This window comes from Salvelinus namaycush, chromosome 8, assembly GCF_016432855.1.
Source record: "Salvelinus namaycush isolate Seneca chromosome 8, SaNama_1.0, whole genome shotgun sequence".
Lineage (NCBI taxonomy): Eukaryota > Metazoa > Chordata > Actinopteri > Salmoniformes > Salmonidae > Salvelinus > Salvelinus namaycush.
Window position 1 is genome coordinate 62,794,781 of NC_052314.1, and position 17,726 is coordinate 62,812,506.

Genomic DNA, 17,726 nt, shown 5'->3' on the forward strand with positions numbered 1-17,726 from the left:
GAGTAACACTTGACTCCACCTTCTAATCCAGCAAAACATAGTCCCACAGTATGCCAAGGTCTTTAATATGTAGCCTACTTCCTAACACTAACGTAGATCGATGACCAAATAATAGAGCTATGCTTGTTTCCAGAGCAGGGAGTGGTGCTACAATAGGGAAATACAAGGATCTGGCCAACAGAGATGTAGCGTCAGAATGGGTGTGCCCACCATTAACACCCTGCCAATAGGGAAGATGGACAGAAAGATACACAGTATTGTGCTCTCTCTGACACAGGAAGACAACATGTTGATTTGATTTTGTTAGATAAACACAGGTGTTGGGCTGGAACAAACCCAGAACAATAGTAACATAACGATAGTAACATAAATGACCTAGTTCAGTTGGTAACAAGCAAGGCCAGAAGAAATCCTGGCATATTTGTATTTTGTGTGAACTGTGCCTTTTAAGATCAGAGCAGAGGGTCATTTTTTTTGTAGTGTTCCATCGACCTTTTTCAGTAGAGCAGGAGAGTGACAGTAGAGTGGTACTTCCTGAATGGCCACATTCCATTTGATCACATTGGCCAAGTCAACACACCAGCCCGTAGGGAGAGAGAGAGAGACCCCTCCCTTTCTCTGTTGTCGTTCGTAGTCATGGAGTTTGTTTCTTTACACAGTAACACACAGCATGGAAAAGTAGGGAGGGACTTGAAGGAAATAATACACACCATTTTGGGGGACATTTGTGAAATGTGTTTAAAACGTTAACAGGTAGGAGCAGCTCTTGTTGCTATGTTTCACTGTGAGATTATGTTGTCAGTACAATTCACAGTAGGTTATAGACAATACTTTCAGCAGGGATTGCACTGTATTCCAACTGACAGCTCGGTAACTTGTAAATGAAGCGCATGTTGAATATTGAAAATCCACTAGATATTGAATCCTATTCATTGTTCCATTGCACTTGCCTTTGACCAATGTGTGTATGGCATTGTATCTACCGGTATGTAAATGTCAAACGATTTCCTCTTGGAAAACCTCTCTCCATTCTGTCTTTGTCACTGTAACTGATGCAGGTAAACAATCTCTCACAGACCAAAGTGCAAAGAAATGTGTGAAAATGTCTCTGAGGATTTGATTCACTAACAAACTGTTACTTCCTTTTTTTGTTTCATAGAGAGGTAAAAATGTTACCTTTACATTTGAGTCGTTTAGCAGACACCCCTTTCCAGAGTGACTTACAGTTAGTGCACTCATCTTCAGATAGCTAGGTGGGACAACCACATTGCACAGGCATAGAAAGTACATTTGTCCTCAAAGTAGCTTTCAGTAGAGTCCGTAACATACGTTTGAGGCAGTAGCATATGGCAGATAGCAAGTGTGGTGTTCGACATTGTAACAGTATTATACTGGTTGTAAGAGAATGAGGCGATGACGTCAGGTCTTTAGCAGGATGCTAACAAAAATGAGCATCGAAATATTAAGATGGCTTAATGCATGATTTTTAACACAAAGGGATCCTAATAACCTCATATGACCTACTTGTCTGATTTATTTTAGTTCCTATGGCACAAACGCTTCATACACTCATATACTCTAGTATAGTCAAATGAATGTAAATGTTTGCTTAGCTGCTGTGCTCTGTGGACCACTAACCACTAGCCAGTCCATCATATCTTAAAGCTGATGACATAACTTTGGAATGATATCTGTTCAGTATCTTTTGCGAAGATTTCATATATGGAAATAAGACATGACACATTTATGACACCTGTACAGCATGTCCTGGGTGAATGCTCGCTCCATCTGAAATGTGGTTTGTCTAGAAGGGATACAGCTTTTGTCAACATTTATTTTTCATAGCAGGTTTAGGAGAACCTGCGCAGCAGGTTAGGAAATTAACGTAGTAGGTTAGGGGAACTAGGTTAAGGTTGGGAAAGGGTTAGGGTTAGCTAAAATGCAAAACAATTCCACTTTTAACGTCAGTTTGATAAAAGCTGTATCCCATCTAGACGTGACCCTGAAATGTCAGGCATCCAGAATAAGCCATTGAAAGTGTGAATGAGGGAGAGCTCATTTTAAAATGAGGGAGAGCCATTCTTTCCATACATATTGCTCATGGTCCCCTATTTACATATGATTTTCTTTGAGATTGTAGCTATACAGATCATGGTTCAGATATAATGTCTGGCTTGATGAAATAAAGATGAGAGCATTAACAAAACAATTATTTGTGTTTAGAAATGTTTTTTTTTTTTTTTTTTAATGCTTTTGATATTTGCATGTCAATGTCATTCTTTGTAACTGGTTGATCAAGTTATTAGTTTTGATGAACGGCAAGAAGGTATGCAAAGTCCATAGTTATTTTGTTCACTTGTCCTGTGTCGTTGTACCTGCAGCTTGCTTTGTTTTTGTACAAAATTAGGGTATTTTCTTAGTTAGAAATTGATCTTTCAAATGTGACCGTTAAAAAGGAAACGCTGGTTACTTTTCTTTTCAGATCGAACAGAGAGGAATAAGTCTGAGGCTTTTCATTCCAGGTAAGTTATCCATATCATTGAATTACAAATGGGGCATTTTCAATATGTCTATCTTTCTCAATACAGAGAAGGAAACGTGTAAATATTGTGATAATGTTGCGTGCTCCAGAATGAACACTGGGTTGTTCCAGCTCTACCTAGCCACCTCTGTTGCTCCACGGCTCTGTCAGGACTGCAGTGGCCAGAACACTGTCTCTTTAACAGGCAGCGCTGCTGAGGGAGAGTTGTGAATGGTGCAGGGTAGCAAACAATGTGCTGATCCATCCTCTTTGACAGACGGTTGGACACTGTGTCCACTGTGTCCGAAGGTCAGAGCTTTTTGAATGGGGGACAAAACCACACTGACTCAGTTGTTGACGCCCCCAGAGCCAAGTTGGTTACCGTCCAGGGTTAGGGTCAATTCCATTTCAATTCAGTAAACTGACTCCAACCCTGTAACCTTTCTTTCACAACATGGTATACCCTACCTAGATAACTCAGCACCTTTTCAATGTCTTCCAATCCAGGGTATTGACACAGAAGGAGGCTGGTGGGAGGAGGTATAGGAGGAAGGGCTCATTGTAACTGCTGGAATGGAATAAATAGAACGGAGTGAAACATAGTTTCCAGATGTTTGATGTGTTTGATACGTCAATTTATTCCATTCCAGGGCCTCCCGGGTGGCGCAGTGGTCTAGGGCACTGCATCGCAGTGCTAACTGCGCCACCAGAGTCTCTGGGTTCACGCCCAGGCTCTGTCGCAGCCGGCCGCGACCGGGAGGTCCGTGGGGCGACGCACAATTGGCATAGCGTCGTCCGGGTTAGGGAGGGTTTGGCCGGTAGGGATATCCTTGTCTCATCGCGCTCCAGCGACTCCTGTGGCGGGCCGGGCGCAGTGCGCGCCAACCAAGGGGGCCAGGTACACGGTGTTTCCTCCGACACATTGGTGCGGCTGGCTTCCGGGTTGGAGGCGCGCTGTGTTAAGAAGCAGTGCGGCTGGTTGGGTTGTGCTTCGGAGGACGCATGGCTTTCGACCTTCGTCTCTCCCGAGCCCGTACGGGAGTTGTAGCGATGAGACAAGATAGTAATTACTAGCGATTGGATACCACGAAAATTGGGGAGAAAATGGGATAAAATTAAAATAAAAAATAAAAAATAAATAAAAAAATTATTCCATTCCAGCCATTACAGTGAGCCTGTCCTCCTATAGCTCCTCCCACCAGCCTCCTCTGTTAAAGTACAGCAAACGTCAACGTGTTCCAATACAAACCTTTTTTTGTTGATCAACTATTGGACGTTTAACCTCCCTGTTGTTCTATTTGTTTATGGGCTTAACTAATCGTCCTAATTATCCACGTAGTGCTGTGGTGGGAGAGGCAGGGGGGCGTGTTGCTGTCTTCCTCTCCAGATGGTTTACATCACATCTCCAGTTCAGTTAATGAGCAGGATGTGTTGAAGGTGCTGGGCCTATGGGGGTCTGGTCTGGATCCTGTTCATTAAGCACCATACGCAAACCGAAACCTGGAGGGACCACCTGGAATTGTCCAATAAGACATTTTTGTTTTCAGTTGCAAAAATGTTTTAAAACATATTCCATTGTGTGCCCTAATGAACATGACCCCGTTCCGTTGAGACTGTGTAGTTGGCCCTTCTGGGAACATATTCTGGCACAGCCTGGGAGGGGTGCGGTGTCAGCTCCAACACTACACTAGTCAGGAAGTCAGATCAGACCTGGGAATACAGATCAGCAAGAGGGGTCGTTATATTGCAGAAGTGCACTTTTGGACACCCCCCGGGCTTGGTGTGGTGGCCAGAGGAGGAGGTGTTAGACTTGGGCTATTTCTGAGTCATTGTTACAGTAACAGATGGACGATGCCTAAGGATATTCAGTGGATTGGATCTGCGTCCTGCTGCGTTTTAAGGGTTTTCTGGAGAGGGATTGTGGAAAGTTGCAAGCGGGGTTGAACTCTTCAAAGGGCTTGCTATTTAATGATTGTCCTCTTTCTTGTGCCTGCGTCTCTGGTACTTGTCCCATTCTCACTCTGATTACTGGCGTATAACAGGCACATGTACCGGAGGTAGGCTCTTCTTTTGGTTGCAGTATGCAGCGGTAGCTGTGTTGTGTGGATTGGAGTTGACGATAGAGTGGGATAGAGGATGTGGCCGTCACAGTGGCAACTGCAGTGCAGAGAGGACCACTGCAGCTAAAGAGGTTTGATGCAACTATCAACACTGTTGTTATCATCCTTTGGTGTTACTCTGCACTTATTCAGGTCTTTTAGAGGTAAAGGGGTATATATTATCTCTTTTACTTTATCATATAATGAAGTCCATAGGGTAATCCATACCATAGGGTACCTATGGATGACAGTGAAATGTTTTCAAATGTCAGGATTATTTGCTGAGATTGTCATTTATTTTTGTTGAGAATTCCTCTGTCCTGGTTCAAGCCTATAAAGGTGGCTGGTTGGCTTGTGGATAATTAGCACTGTCTGTCCAGTGTAGTAATCCGGTGGAGTCTGACTGTTGCCAGCATTATACTTTGCTTTCACAGGTTGTATAAATGTAAGAAATCTTATTTTCCAGTCAAACTGGTAACTCTTCTCTCTTCCAGCCAAGGAACTCTGTCCTCAATACGAGCTGCCATCAAGCGTAGTGAGTTTCTCATTGTTGAGTTTGTCCATTATTTGGTATATTCTCATAGTTTTATATTGTATCTTGCATGATTAAAGTCTGTCTATAGCAGAGGAGGCTGGTGGGAGGAACTATAGGAGGATGGGCTCATTGTAATTGCTAGAATGAATGGAACGGAGTTAAACATGTGGTTTCCATACATTGATGTGTTTGACTCTGCTCCATATATTCCATTCCAATGAGCCCGTCCTCCTATAGCTCCTCCCACCAGCCTCCTCTGGTATATAGCTATTGTACATGATTGAATCCCCCAAGTGTTTTTTTAATGTCTCTTTCAATTCATTACATATCAGATTGAAAGAGATTAATTTCATATAATTTTCTCTCACAGCGAGAACCAGCACCCAAAGTGAACAGACCAGAGACAGAAGGTAAAGTAAACAGAGGAGTTTCAAAATACTTCATAGTCTGATTGAATACAGTTCTACCCTCATTATTCCAAAAATCAAACACCAAATGCTTCAAGGTAAAGTGCACCATGGCAAAGAACTTGTGCTCTACAGTGCAATACACATTTTTCATTTGAAACGTACTGATATTAATGTTGACTTACAGTCCTCGACTCAACTGGTCAATAACCATTAAAGAAAGGAATATGGTCTATAAAATAGCATATTAACAAAAACAAAATGATGGCCACATATGGTGTTAAAAAAGCTATATAATGATTTATGACAAATGATGGCTACATAAGGCTTTCTGTCAACATAAGACAAGTGTCAACAGTCTGTTGCATGTCACGTTTGGTTGGGGTAGTCTACTGTATTGTGCGTAATGGACTTGTTTGTCTTTCAGACGTCCAGAGATCACCATCCTGTCAGCCGAGCCGCTCGCTGCCAACGGCTGGTACCCAGGGGCTTCTGGGGGATTTACGGCAGCCCCGCCTCCCTCACAGCCCATCTGGGGAGGGTGCATCCAATCAGATACCCAGGTACTGTTTATTTAACTAGCATCAGCCTCTAATACTAGGGGAGACAGCAGGGTGTGTGTTCTTGGCCTGTTCAGTTTGGGTGTTCTGCATGGATTTGAACTTGGATTTTGTTTGATCCACCTTACCATGTTCCTGTGTCTTTCACAGTTTTCAGTGTAATGTTTGAGATGATGAACTACTTTCAAAGAAAACATATAATTTAGCAGTGAAACAAGCACGGCAGGTTCAGGACGTCAATGTAGGACGGTAGCAAGCTTGCATGTAGAATACAAGTTATAATAATCACACCGCTACACATTTGCTTGGTCAACGTGTGTGTGTGTGTGTGTGTGTGTGTGTGTGTGTGTGTGTGTGTGTGTGTGTGTGTGTGTGTGTGTGTGTGTGTGTGTGTGTGTGTGTGTGTGTGTGTGTGTGTGTGTGTGTGTGTGTGTGTGTGTACCTTCTCTCTCGTGTCTTAGCCACCGCCATCCTATGACCAGGTGATTAAGGAGAAGACCCAGGAGACCGTTGTCACGCCGACCGCCGCCCCCCGGAGATCCACGGCCATCGCCACGCAGACCGACCCTGTGGAGGACGACACCGCCGCTGGCCCAGAATGCACTGCATCCTCACAGCCAATCGAGAAGAGACAATCTACAGGTGAGGCTTATGAGAATGATGATTACAGATGGGTTAGCTGACAACGTCAAGAAAACTCTATAGTTGGCAAATATCATATCCTTGTATTACCACGACTAAAACAATGTAACGTCACTTTTTAGTCAAAGTTTTCATTTGTGGTGTGTGGTGTGAGTATAGGCTAAGTGTATTGTTTATAATCTCTTCCTTCTCAGTGAAAATAAAGCCAAAAAAGCCACCAAGGCCATACTTACCCAAGCCTTTACAAAGTGACTCTACCACTGCAACAGCTGTATCTGATTCTGGTCTTATCCAAGTAGACGCCACAGCCACTAACACTAAGAACCAAACTGACCCCAAGTCAGCCGCAGCCCAACCCAGCCCAACAGATTCCAGCTGTGCAATCCCAAACACCCAGTCTCTCTCTCCATCTGTTTCTGTACAATGGGATGGGCCAATAAAACCTTCCGAACCCAGCACTATCACTACGTTCTTAGAACCTACAGTCCCCTCCTCAACAGTCCCAGTAGCCACTGAACCTCCCATCCCGCTTCCTCGTTCCAAATCCTGCAAACAGACAATCACAGAGGAGGTCAAAGTTCAGACTCTGGTCAGGCTCAGTGGCAGTGGTTCCAGCTCTGTAGATGACACAGCAGTCGAGGCTCCTCCCTCGGGGAAGTACCTACAGGAGCTATTAGATGTGTTTTGTTCCGAGGACCAATGCGACCAGAACACTAGTGACGCTAGTGACAATCAGACGCCAACTGACGGGAGCGACCAAAGCGAGGAAGGTGACGAGGACGGTGACATGGCCGCCCTTCACAGCCAACGTAACATCCGGGCCCGGATCCAGGCTTTTGAGAGCCAGGAGGGCGATGGGGAACCAGAGTTCAAACAACCAGAGCCTCTACCCAGGAACGTGCACCTCAAACCCCCTGTGATTTCAGCCAAACCAGCCCCAGCCCTTGCCCCCAAGCCCTCAATCAAGAAGCCCAGTAATGGCAATAATTACCAGGGGGCGATCTCCATTTTCTCCACTCCCTTTATTCCTTCCATCCCAACCCCAGCACCCAGACCCGTGCTCCACAGAAAACCCAGTATAGTCCCAGAACCCAAGGAACCAGAGGCTCCACCCCCCGCCAAGACAGCCATCATTTCCCGGTCGCGGCTCTCCATAGCGGCCAGAGCCAAGAACCTCTTCCCTCAAGAGGAGGATGAACCCAGGTTGGTACCTCCTATCTCTCCAGAGAAGCCTCGCAAGGAGCCGCTGGGCCTCAACCTCAACAACCACAACTCAGCCTCCATCACCACCACAGAGGCAGTGAATGAATACATGGACAACCCCACGAGTAAGTACAGCAGCATGCATTTCACCACTGACTTAATTGGTTAACTTAGTAGTATAAGTGTTCTAAGTATAGTTAAAACACATATAAGCTAATTTATAACCTCTTTATCGACACTACTTTACAAAAAACGTCACTAGCTTGCAGTATTTTTTTATTTATTTCACCTTTATTTAACCAGGTTGGCCAGTTGAGAACAAGTTCTCATTTGCAACTGCGACCTGGCCAAGATAAAGCGAAGCAGTGCGACAAAAACAACACAGAGTTAAACATGGGATAAACAAACGTACAGTCAATAACACAATAGAAAAATCTATGTACAGTGTGTGCAAATGTAGTAAGGTTAGGGAGGTAAGGCAATAAATAGGGCATAGTGGCAAAATAATTACAATTTAGCATTAACACTGGAGTGATAGATGTGCAGATGATGATGTGCAAGTAGAGATACTGGGGTGCAAAGAGCAAAAATAAATAACAATATGGAGATGAGGTAGTTGGGTGGGCTATTTTACAGATGGGCTGTGTACAGGTGCAGTGATCGGTAAGCTGCTCTGACAGCTGATGCTTAAAGTTAGTGAGGGAGATATGTCTCCAGCTTCAGTGATTTTTGCAATTCGTTCCAGTCATTGGCAGCAGAGAACTGGAAGGAAAGGTGGCCAAAGTAGGAGTTGGCTTTGGGGGTGACCAGTGAAATATACCTGCTAGAGCGAGTGCTACGGGTAGGTGTTGCTATGGTGACCAGTGAGCTGAGATAAGGTGGGGCTTTACCTAGCAAAGACTTATAGATGACCTGGAGCCAGTGGGTTTGGCGACGAATATGAAGCGAGGGCCAGCCAACGAGAGCATCCAGGTCGCAGTGGTGGGTAGCATATGGGGCTTTGGTGACAAAACGGATGGCACTGTGATTGACTACATCTAATTTGCTGCGTAGAGTGTTGGAGACTATTTTGTAAATGACATCGCCGAAGTCAAGGATCGGTAGGATAGTCAGTTTTACGAGGGTATGTTTGGCAGCATGAGTGAAGGATGCTTTGTTCCGAAGTAGGAAGCCGATTCTAGATTTAATTTTGGATTGGAGATGCTTAATGTGAGTCTGGAAGGAGAGTTTACAGTCTAGACAGACACCTAGGTATTTGTAGTTGTCCACATATTGTAAGTCAGAACCGTCCAGAGTAGCGAAGCTAGTCGGGCGGGCAGGTGCGGGCAGCGATCGGTTGAAAAGCATGCATTTCGTTTTACTAGCATTTAAGAGCAGTTGGAGGCCACGGAAGGAGTGTTGTATGGCATTGAAGCTCGTCTGGAGGTTTGTTAACACAGTGTCCAAAGAAGGGCCAGAAGTATACAGAATGGTGTCATCTGCATAGAGGTGGATCAGAGAATCACCAGCAGCAAGAGCGACATCATTGATATATATATACAAAGAAAAGAGTCGGCCCAAGAATTGAACCCTGTGGCACCCCCATAGAGACTGCCAGAGGTCCGGACAACAGGCCCTCCGATTTGACACACTGAACTCTATCTGTAAAGTAGTTGGTGAACCAGGCGAGGCAGTCATTTGAGAAACCAAGGCTATTGAGTCTGCCGATAAGAATGCGGTGATTGACAGAGTTGAAAGCCTTGGCCTGGTCGATGAAGACGGCTGCACAGTACTGCCTTTTATCGATGGCAGTTATGATATCGTTTAGGACCTTGAGCGTGGCTGAGGTGCACCCATGACCAGCTCGGAAACCAGATTGCATAGCAGAGAAGGTACGGTGAGATTCGAAATGGTCGGTGATCTGTTTGTTAACTTTCGAAGACCTTAGAAAGGCAGGGCAGGATGGATATAGGTCTATAACAGTTTGGGTCTAGAGTGTTTCCCCCTTTGAAGAGGGGGATGACCGCGACAGCTTTTCAATCTTTAGGGATCTCAGACGATACGAAAGAGAGGTTGAACAGGCTAGTAATATGGGTTGCAACAATTACGCCGGATGATTTTAGAAAGAGAGGGTCCAGATTGGCATTAAAGGTTTTAAACATTGCTTAGAATTTGTCATATAGTCCTAATGCAGGACCTATATGTTGACAAAAATTTATGAGACAACACTGGCCGTCTCTATCTCTGTCTCTCTCCAGGCTATATCCCAGTGAACCCTGTGCGTAGTGTTGTGGGCGGCGGCGGCTCCTTCAGCAGACAGAGTCTAACCAGAAGACCCACCACCATTAGAGTGCCCAGTAAAGGAAAACGTGAGTCTAGTCCACCTGCTCTACTCTCTGAGTAGTGAGTTATGTGGCATGCTCCATATCACATGTATGACCTTATATAAAGGCACTCTGATCTCCATCTGGGTCTACCCAAAATAAAAAGTTTTGACATAACCTAATGATGGATTAGATGCTGTTGATTTTTTTTTGCTGGCGAGCCATTTTCTTTAACAAACTGTAGGTGTGTATGTTTGAAAGTGTGTGTCTGTGCTTTGGTGTCTTAGTGAGTGTGTACAGTCGACTCCTGATAAGTGAGTCAGTTAATCCGAATTTCAATACTTTATTTACTTCGACACGTAGTTTGAGTATGTGCATGTTCCATCTCAGTGTTCATTCATGGCAACACCAAGCCATTGAATTAGTGCAACATTACAATGATCCCAAACCTTTGCATGGATTAAGAGTTGACTGTACAGTGTGTCCAGTCTAAAACGTTGACTGTTTTCTCTCTCAGTGTTCGATGGGACTTTGGACAACCCTCCTCCTCTCCCTGCACAGAAGCCTGTAGGGTCACTGCCGTCCCCCGTGACCCGTAAACAAAGCATCTCAACCCGCTTCCCCTTCCAGGTAAGTGTTACCACCTTCCTTCCCCATATACTTCTCCAACAGAAGCACTATTGATCTACCTAGCTTCTCTTCTACTACTAGAAAACAGGAAATACAAGAGATTACTGACATAGTTCTTCCTCCACACCACCATAATACTGCACTCTCTCTGGGGAAGCCAGAGCCAGTCAATAGCTCCCGGCCCGGCTTGGCTATGACATAACTGGGCTTTTGTGCAGCAAGAAGGCTTAGCTAAAAGGACATAAAAAGACAAGTCAAAGTGCTACTTTGTATTTTTCTTCAGCGTCACTCACGATTATCACTCACAGTTCATTCATGGTGGCTTGAAAACCAGCCCTGTCAGAAGCAGTGCTAAACTAGCCTGACAAACCAGCCTTTTACCTGGCCACCGCCAACATTCACCTCCACCTGTGGTTCTCAACCGCAGACCACACAAAGGGACCAGTGTAGTGTAAACAATGACTGACTAGTACTGGACAGCTAGCTGTTAGCAGTGGCTAAGGAAGGGCACATTGAGCAGTCATTCACTTGGTTGCCCTAGTTGCTGAGCGCTGCAAAGGTAGTAGGCGTAGTAAGTCTGTTTTGTTCAGGGGAGGTCATTCAATCCCATGTGGTGTTAAATGTGATCTGGGAGAGATTAGAGAAGTACCCTGGTTGTCATCAATTCACATCTGTTTCTAGACTGGCTTCTTTGAACATGATAGTAACAACCTTTTTTCTGTTGATTTGAACTGTAGGAGTCCTTTGGTTCTGAGCCCATACCGGGCCTCCCTCCTCGGTCAGTAACATCACATCGTGGGTCATTTAAGGGGATAGAGAGGGGTAAAGATCCATTGATAACATATTAGATACAGTCCTAGACACATGGCTTTAATTAACTTCATACTGTTGTTGATCTCTTCCAGGCCTGGTGGAGCTAAGGTCCTCCCTCCTCGCCCACCTCCAGCAAAAGTAGGCCCAGGAAGGCCACCCCCGCCCCGGATAAATGGTCCACGTCAATCCCTCTCCACCCGTAGAGCACCAGCGTCATCAGCAGCTCCATCACCCAGGCAGCCCCAGGCTCAGAAGCCCAAGAAGAAGGGACCTGTGCTTCCCCCCAGACCCAATCCTGGCCATCGTCTCTACAACCAATATACGGTGAGAGCTTAGAGTTCCCACCCCGCTCTGCTGCAGCCCCCAAGGCAGCCTGCTCTGTTGCTGCCCCCGAGGCAGCCTGCTCTGCTCTGTTGCTGCCCCCAAGGCAGCCTGCTCTGCCCTTGCTGCCCCCGAGGCAGCCTGCTCTGCCGCCCCCAAGGCAGATCCATGGTGTATTTCAGTGGAACTGTTGTGTACTATAGTTGTGGCAAGTGTCACATAGTAAGCCTGTGTATGTTTTCTGAATGTTTTCTTTGTCATGTGTGTTTGTCTAGCTTGGACTTCCCCACGGGATAGCAGAGTTTGACTACTGTGGGAGAGACACAGGGGAACTCTCATTCCAGGTAAATCACTGTCTGCATGTTTTGGAGGTTTTGCTTCTAGCAACAACAAGAACATGATATGAGAAAATGTTAATGACTAATGTATTTAAACCTGATTTGATCACTAGTTTTATGGGTTTACTTATTTCACCTTACTGTTTTGTAATCATTTTTTTCTTTAAGGAAAAGACAATTTAGTAGAAATGAATATCAAATGCTTCTTGATTTTCTCCCACAGAAAAATGAGTTACTGCTGCTGATTGAGCAGCTCGACCACAAGACCTTTGAATGTCAAGTGGGAGACATCCGGGGCCGAGTCCAGAAGTCTCACATGAAAGTCATCACTCCTCTCTCCAGTGCCCCAACTAAACCAGCTTTGTCACAGGTAATGTCTTCAACCATTTACAATGAGCTGTCAATCAAAACATGTCTGCCCTCTTACTTTCCAGGCAACTTGGCTACCCCTTATTTTGTTTGGCCACCCCTTATTTTTATTGGCTACCCCTTATTTTGTTTAGCTACCCCTTATTTTGTTTAGCTACCCCTTATTTTTATTGGTTACCCCTTATTTTGTTTGGCTACCCCTTATTTTGTTTGGCTACCCCTTATTTTGTTTGGCCACCCCTTATTTTGCTTGGCTACCCCTTATTTTGCTTGGCTACCCCTTATTTTGTTTGGCCACCCCTTATTTTGTTTGGCTACCCCCTATTTTGTTTGGTTAACCCCCTATTTTGTTTGGATAGCCTATGTTTAGTATATCTAGCACCAATTGGTTTTTATTTCTTTGTAGCCACATAGGAACGTTCATTGTGAACTTGGAGTATTTTTTTAGTTTAGTCTCTAAATCCCTCTTTTGTACATGTTTCTGTAAATTCCACATATACCTGGATGTGTTTTCTCTTACAGGGTGTCAGCACAGTTGGGTCTCGTAGAGGCAGCAGTGGTCTGCAGGTGCAGGTCCTCCATGACTTCACCCCAGGTACAGAACTGTACCTACACTGGCACGCTGACCACCACAACACACAAACTAACACGTCTCCTATGTCCTATAGTAACAAACACATCGGCTATTGGACTGTACACCTTGCAATATTTTAAGCCATTTATTAGATTTTAATCATGTCAAATAAATTCCAATATGGATGGCATGCTTTTACAGCTGTTTTGAGTTCCCCCAAACATATCCACGCCAAGTAAAGTAACTTTTAGAATCTAGAAGAGTCTCACAAAAAAAGGGTTTACAGGTTTGAATCACCTCCAATCATTTGCAATATGTCTGGCATGTTTTTATTGCTTAGTTCTGTGTTTCCCTCAGCAATTGATATCCGCAAAGTAGAGTTCATGCTAGAGTTTGTGTTGTCAGTTGGTGTCAGCAGTGGGATTTGATTGACATGTGTTGTATCCTATTCAGAGGGTCCAGGGGAGCTGGGTCTGAGGGAGGGGGATGTGGTGACCAATGTGGAGCAGGTGGACAGTGAGTGGTACCGCGGCTCCTGTAGAGGATCCTCTGGCTTCTTCCCTGTCAACTACGTCAAAGTTATGGTAAGACTTCAGTCAATGTTTCAGCTATAGAGATAGGGCTGGTTTCCAAGACTCAGATTAAGCCTACTCCTGGACGAAAAACTGTTCAATAAATAGTATTTTCAAAGTATTTTGTGTGAGAAACCAGCCCATAAAGTGGTCTATAGGATGTACACAAATGAGTCCAGCTATTTAATGTGTTTTGATTATGATTTTTTCTCTATTTAGTCAAATGCACCAACACCGACCAACGCAAAGAAGGCAAGTCCCCCCCCTGCAACAGTCAGTGGACCGAGGTGTGTGGCGCGGTTCGACTTCGAGGGTGAGCAGAGTGACGAGCTAACCTTTTCTGAGGGAGACGTGATTCAGCTAAAGGAGTACATGGAAGAGGAGTGGGCGAGGGGACAGATAGGAGCCCACACTGGAATCTTCCCCATCAACTTTGTGGATATCATAGAAGATCTTCCTCCTCCGCCACAACGACAGCAATCATTCCCCACCAAGATGGCACTACCTGGTAGGACTTTTAATTCAAGGCCCACTTAGCTTGAAATGGAATATACTGTATATTAAATGACATATCACAGACTGGGCCTTCAAATCATTAAGGAACCTCGGCTTGAGATGTGTGTCCCTATCTTGACATTGTAAACAAAATCAGAGAATTGGAGACATTGGAATTTTCCCGCGGAAGTTCATGTTGTTCCGGCATACTGTATCTGAGGTCATAGTGTAAGGTCAAAGGTGGCCAGGCCACAAACACAGTGAAATATTTATTCTTGGCATGGGGGAGTTTAGCTGTATCGTCACATATCCTGTACCCCTATTGCGGTTTGTCCACCAGTACAAAAGGTTTCTCTAGAACTAGTCTTCAGTGAACTGCCTCCATCTCTCTCGTAATGTGTAGGCTGATACTTCCCTCTGCGGAATGTATGGAATCTGTGCAACATGTTAATGTTAAGTCAGGAGCTCTGTGTAAGCCCCTGTACTAAGACCTTATTATTAATACAGTACAGCTCACTCTGTGTGCTACATGTACTTCTCACTGGCTCTAGCAGTGTACTAGTGTACGCCCACACACTCATTCCCCATTCAGTTTTATGTTCAGCAACTGTCAACACGATATGCTTTCTATCTGAATACCGCTACTGCATTTCTCAGGCATGGTTTCTTCAACCAAGACCCAAGAGGCTGCCAAACCCATACAGGTATGGTTCATGTGGTACTGTTACCAGTCTTTACAACATAACACAAACTAACGTCACGATACAGGTGTATGTGTATCAGTGTCTGGTGTTTGGCTTTAGCTGTAGTCTGTGTGTATATCCAATGATTAGAGCTTGTATATGAGAGTGTCCACTAACATGTATATCCCTGTCTATAGTCTGGTTCGTCAGGAGTGGAGTGGGCCGTGGCTCTGTATGACTTTGTAGGCCAGACAGAAGAGGAACTGTCCTTCCAACAGGGAGACCGTATCCTGGTCACACAGCATGTAGACGCCGAGTGGTGCTCTGGAAGGCTTAACGGTAGAGAAGGATTCTTCCCCACAGCCTTCGTAGAGACCAGCTCAGGTAATAATAGTGCATTCTTATGGCACCATCTTGTGGTGGGAGGTGAATTTATCTGCTTGATATAAATCTAGGAGTTTTTTATTTTTATACTTAAAATATTTATACTTTTGATTTAATTTGGGTGATTGACACATGACAAAAAACAACTACTGATACATTCAACGTAAAACCCACAGTTTGAATAGGCCTATATACCAGAGGCTGGTGGGTGGAGCTGTAGGAGGATGGGCTCATTGTAAAGACTGGATTGGAATTAATGGAACAGAGTCAAACATATGGTTTCTGATAACGTTCCATTAATTCCATTAGTCTTTAAAATGAGCCCATCCTCTTATAGCTCCCCCCACCAGCCACCTCTGATACATACAGATATTCCTGGCCTACTCATAGGGCAGCATAGTAGGACATTTAAGGTACTGATGATTCCCTTTGTCTCTGTCCAGGCAACTCTCCAGTGTTGGACAGACAGCAGTGTGTGACTAATGGAGAAGAAAGCAGAGGGAAAGCACTGTTCGACTTCAGAGCTGAATGTGATGAGGAGCTCTCACTGAAGGTATTTCTGTCAACATTCAATAGTTAACATTCTATTTGTTACAATCAAGTCATATACTACAGGTACTAGGCCTACAGTATAACTTTCCTTTCTCTTGCTATAGGCGGGGGATGTCATCACCAACTTGGAGTCCATTGACGATGAGTGGTTCCTGGGAGAGTTGAGGGGGAAGCGAGCATTGGTGCCTAAAAATTATATGGAAGTGCTGGCATGAGTAATCTACCCTTAACAAAGACACTGGGGCACTACGGGAACTACTTTGTGTCTGTGGTTTCATCACGAGTAATGTCTTTTGAACTATAAGAACCTGAAAGATGATAGGAAACGGAATATTCCAAAGTGCCTTTTTGCCCCACTGGACTGCAGTAGTTCTCTACTTTGAAGCGTAAAACTGGATTGTCCAGTCAATCTCCCACAGAAAGCTATTGGGTGTCTTTTTGAATGCAACATTGTTTAAAAAAAAATAGTATTTATAAATGTGAAAGGATCACTTTATTTTGATAGTCCATCTGTATGTGGTCATACTATCTGCTGATAAGCAACTGTTTGCGAAGGTTACGGTAAGGTCTGTTAGGATAAGGGTTAAGGTTAGGGCTAGTTGAAATGTTACTGATAGTCCATCTGTAGATGCTCTACAGACTATCCAAATAAAGTGTTACCTGTGAAAGTAATGAAATAACTTTGTATGACGATGCATCTGAGAATGGCTGGCTGTAACTCAATTGAACAGGCATTCATATGAAGTTCCTGCCACAAAACCCTTACCAGCTTTGTTCTAATCCAGATATGCAGTATTTAACATGTTGACCACATCATTGCACATTAAATATAGCTGTAGTACAATATTTCCTCAAACTATGAATTGTGGTTCTTACAATACTGCATGATTGTAGCCCCCCAAAAGCCTTTTCTGGTGGCTAATTGTGCTCAAATGCTGAGCTGGTTAATGAAATAAAGATATTTAAAAAATGTTGACTTCTATGAAGTCAATTCTCCTTAACAGGGTCATTCGTAAGTGTCAAGGTTTGACTTTCAGAAAAACATTGGTCAAGCTTAGGCAGCGTTTTTTTTAGGTGTATAATCCTCACAGGGTGGAAATGTAGATCGTAAATTAGCCATAGATCTGAGTGAGTAAAATTACGGTAGCGTATTGAACACTTGAACTTCCCAAACATTTATATATTTTGGTAATTATCCAAACAGGGTGGGTAGAAATTGTATTTAGCTTTGCACCATTGTTTTCCCACCAAATAAATTGACACTTCCTGAATGTGTCATTGTAGGAAGGGGTTTGTTTAAATGGAGAATTACGACAAACGGGGTGGAAAGTGATCAGGGACAAATCAGATAGTTTTTTATTTAGATAATGAAAGATCAAATATTTTATGGCTTATATTCTCAGAAGTTGAGGACATGGCAAAACAAACATCCACTGAAAGGGAATTTTATGGATTTAAGGTAAAGGATACCTGGCCTTTTGAGATCCACATTTTACACCCAAGATTTTTCCTGAGGACAGAAAAGGCACCACATAGGAATGACCCAATAGCACATTTGAGGCCCAATTAATCTCAAGAGAAGTTGGCTTGTTTTTACAGTAACAAACCACAATACTGAGAAGGGTTTATTTTACCTCCATATGGCAGTCAATTAGATTAACCTATATTGCAATACGATGTAATTGAGTCTTAATTTGAGCATGAGTGCCATGGTAACATTACAGG

The 17,726-nt window shown here is 44.1% G+C and overlaps 1 protein-coding gene across 1 annotated transcript; it reads left to right on the forward strand.

The window, feature by feature from the left end:
* The first annotated feature begins 742 nt into the window (after window positions 1-742).
* LOC120053045 (SH3 domain-containing protein 19-like) lies at window positions 743-16,960 on the forward strand. Its single transcript, XM_039000296.1, has 20 exons — window positions 743-753; window positions 2,483-2,522; window positions 5,115-5,155; window positions 5,526-5,565; window positions 5,990-6,125; window positions 6,584-6,764; window positions 6,959-8,092; window positions 10,205-10,315; window positions 10,788-10,900; window positions 11,638-11,678; window positions 11,806-12,037; window positions 12,310-12,378; window positions 12,596-12,742; window positions 13,264-13,336; window positions 13,769-13,899; window positions 14,107-14,395; window positions 15,040-15,086; window positions 15,263-15,449; window positions 15,893-16,002; window positions 16,106-16,960. The coding sequence occupies exons 7-20, from the start codon at window positions 7,552-7,554 to the stop codon at window positions 16,214-16,216; spliced, it is 2,202 nt and encodes a 733-aa protein (XP_038856224.1). The 5' UTR covers window positions 743-753; window positions 2,483-2,522; window positions 5,115-5,155; window positions 5,526-5,565; window positions 5,990-6,125; window positions 6,584-6,764; window positions 6,959-7,551; the 3' UTR covers window positions 16,217-16,960.
* The last annotated feature ends 766 nt before the right edge of the window (window positions 16,961-17,726 follow it).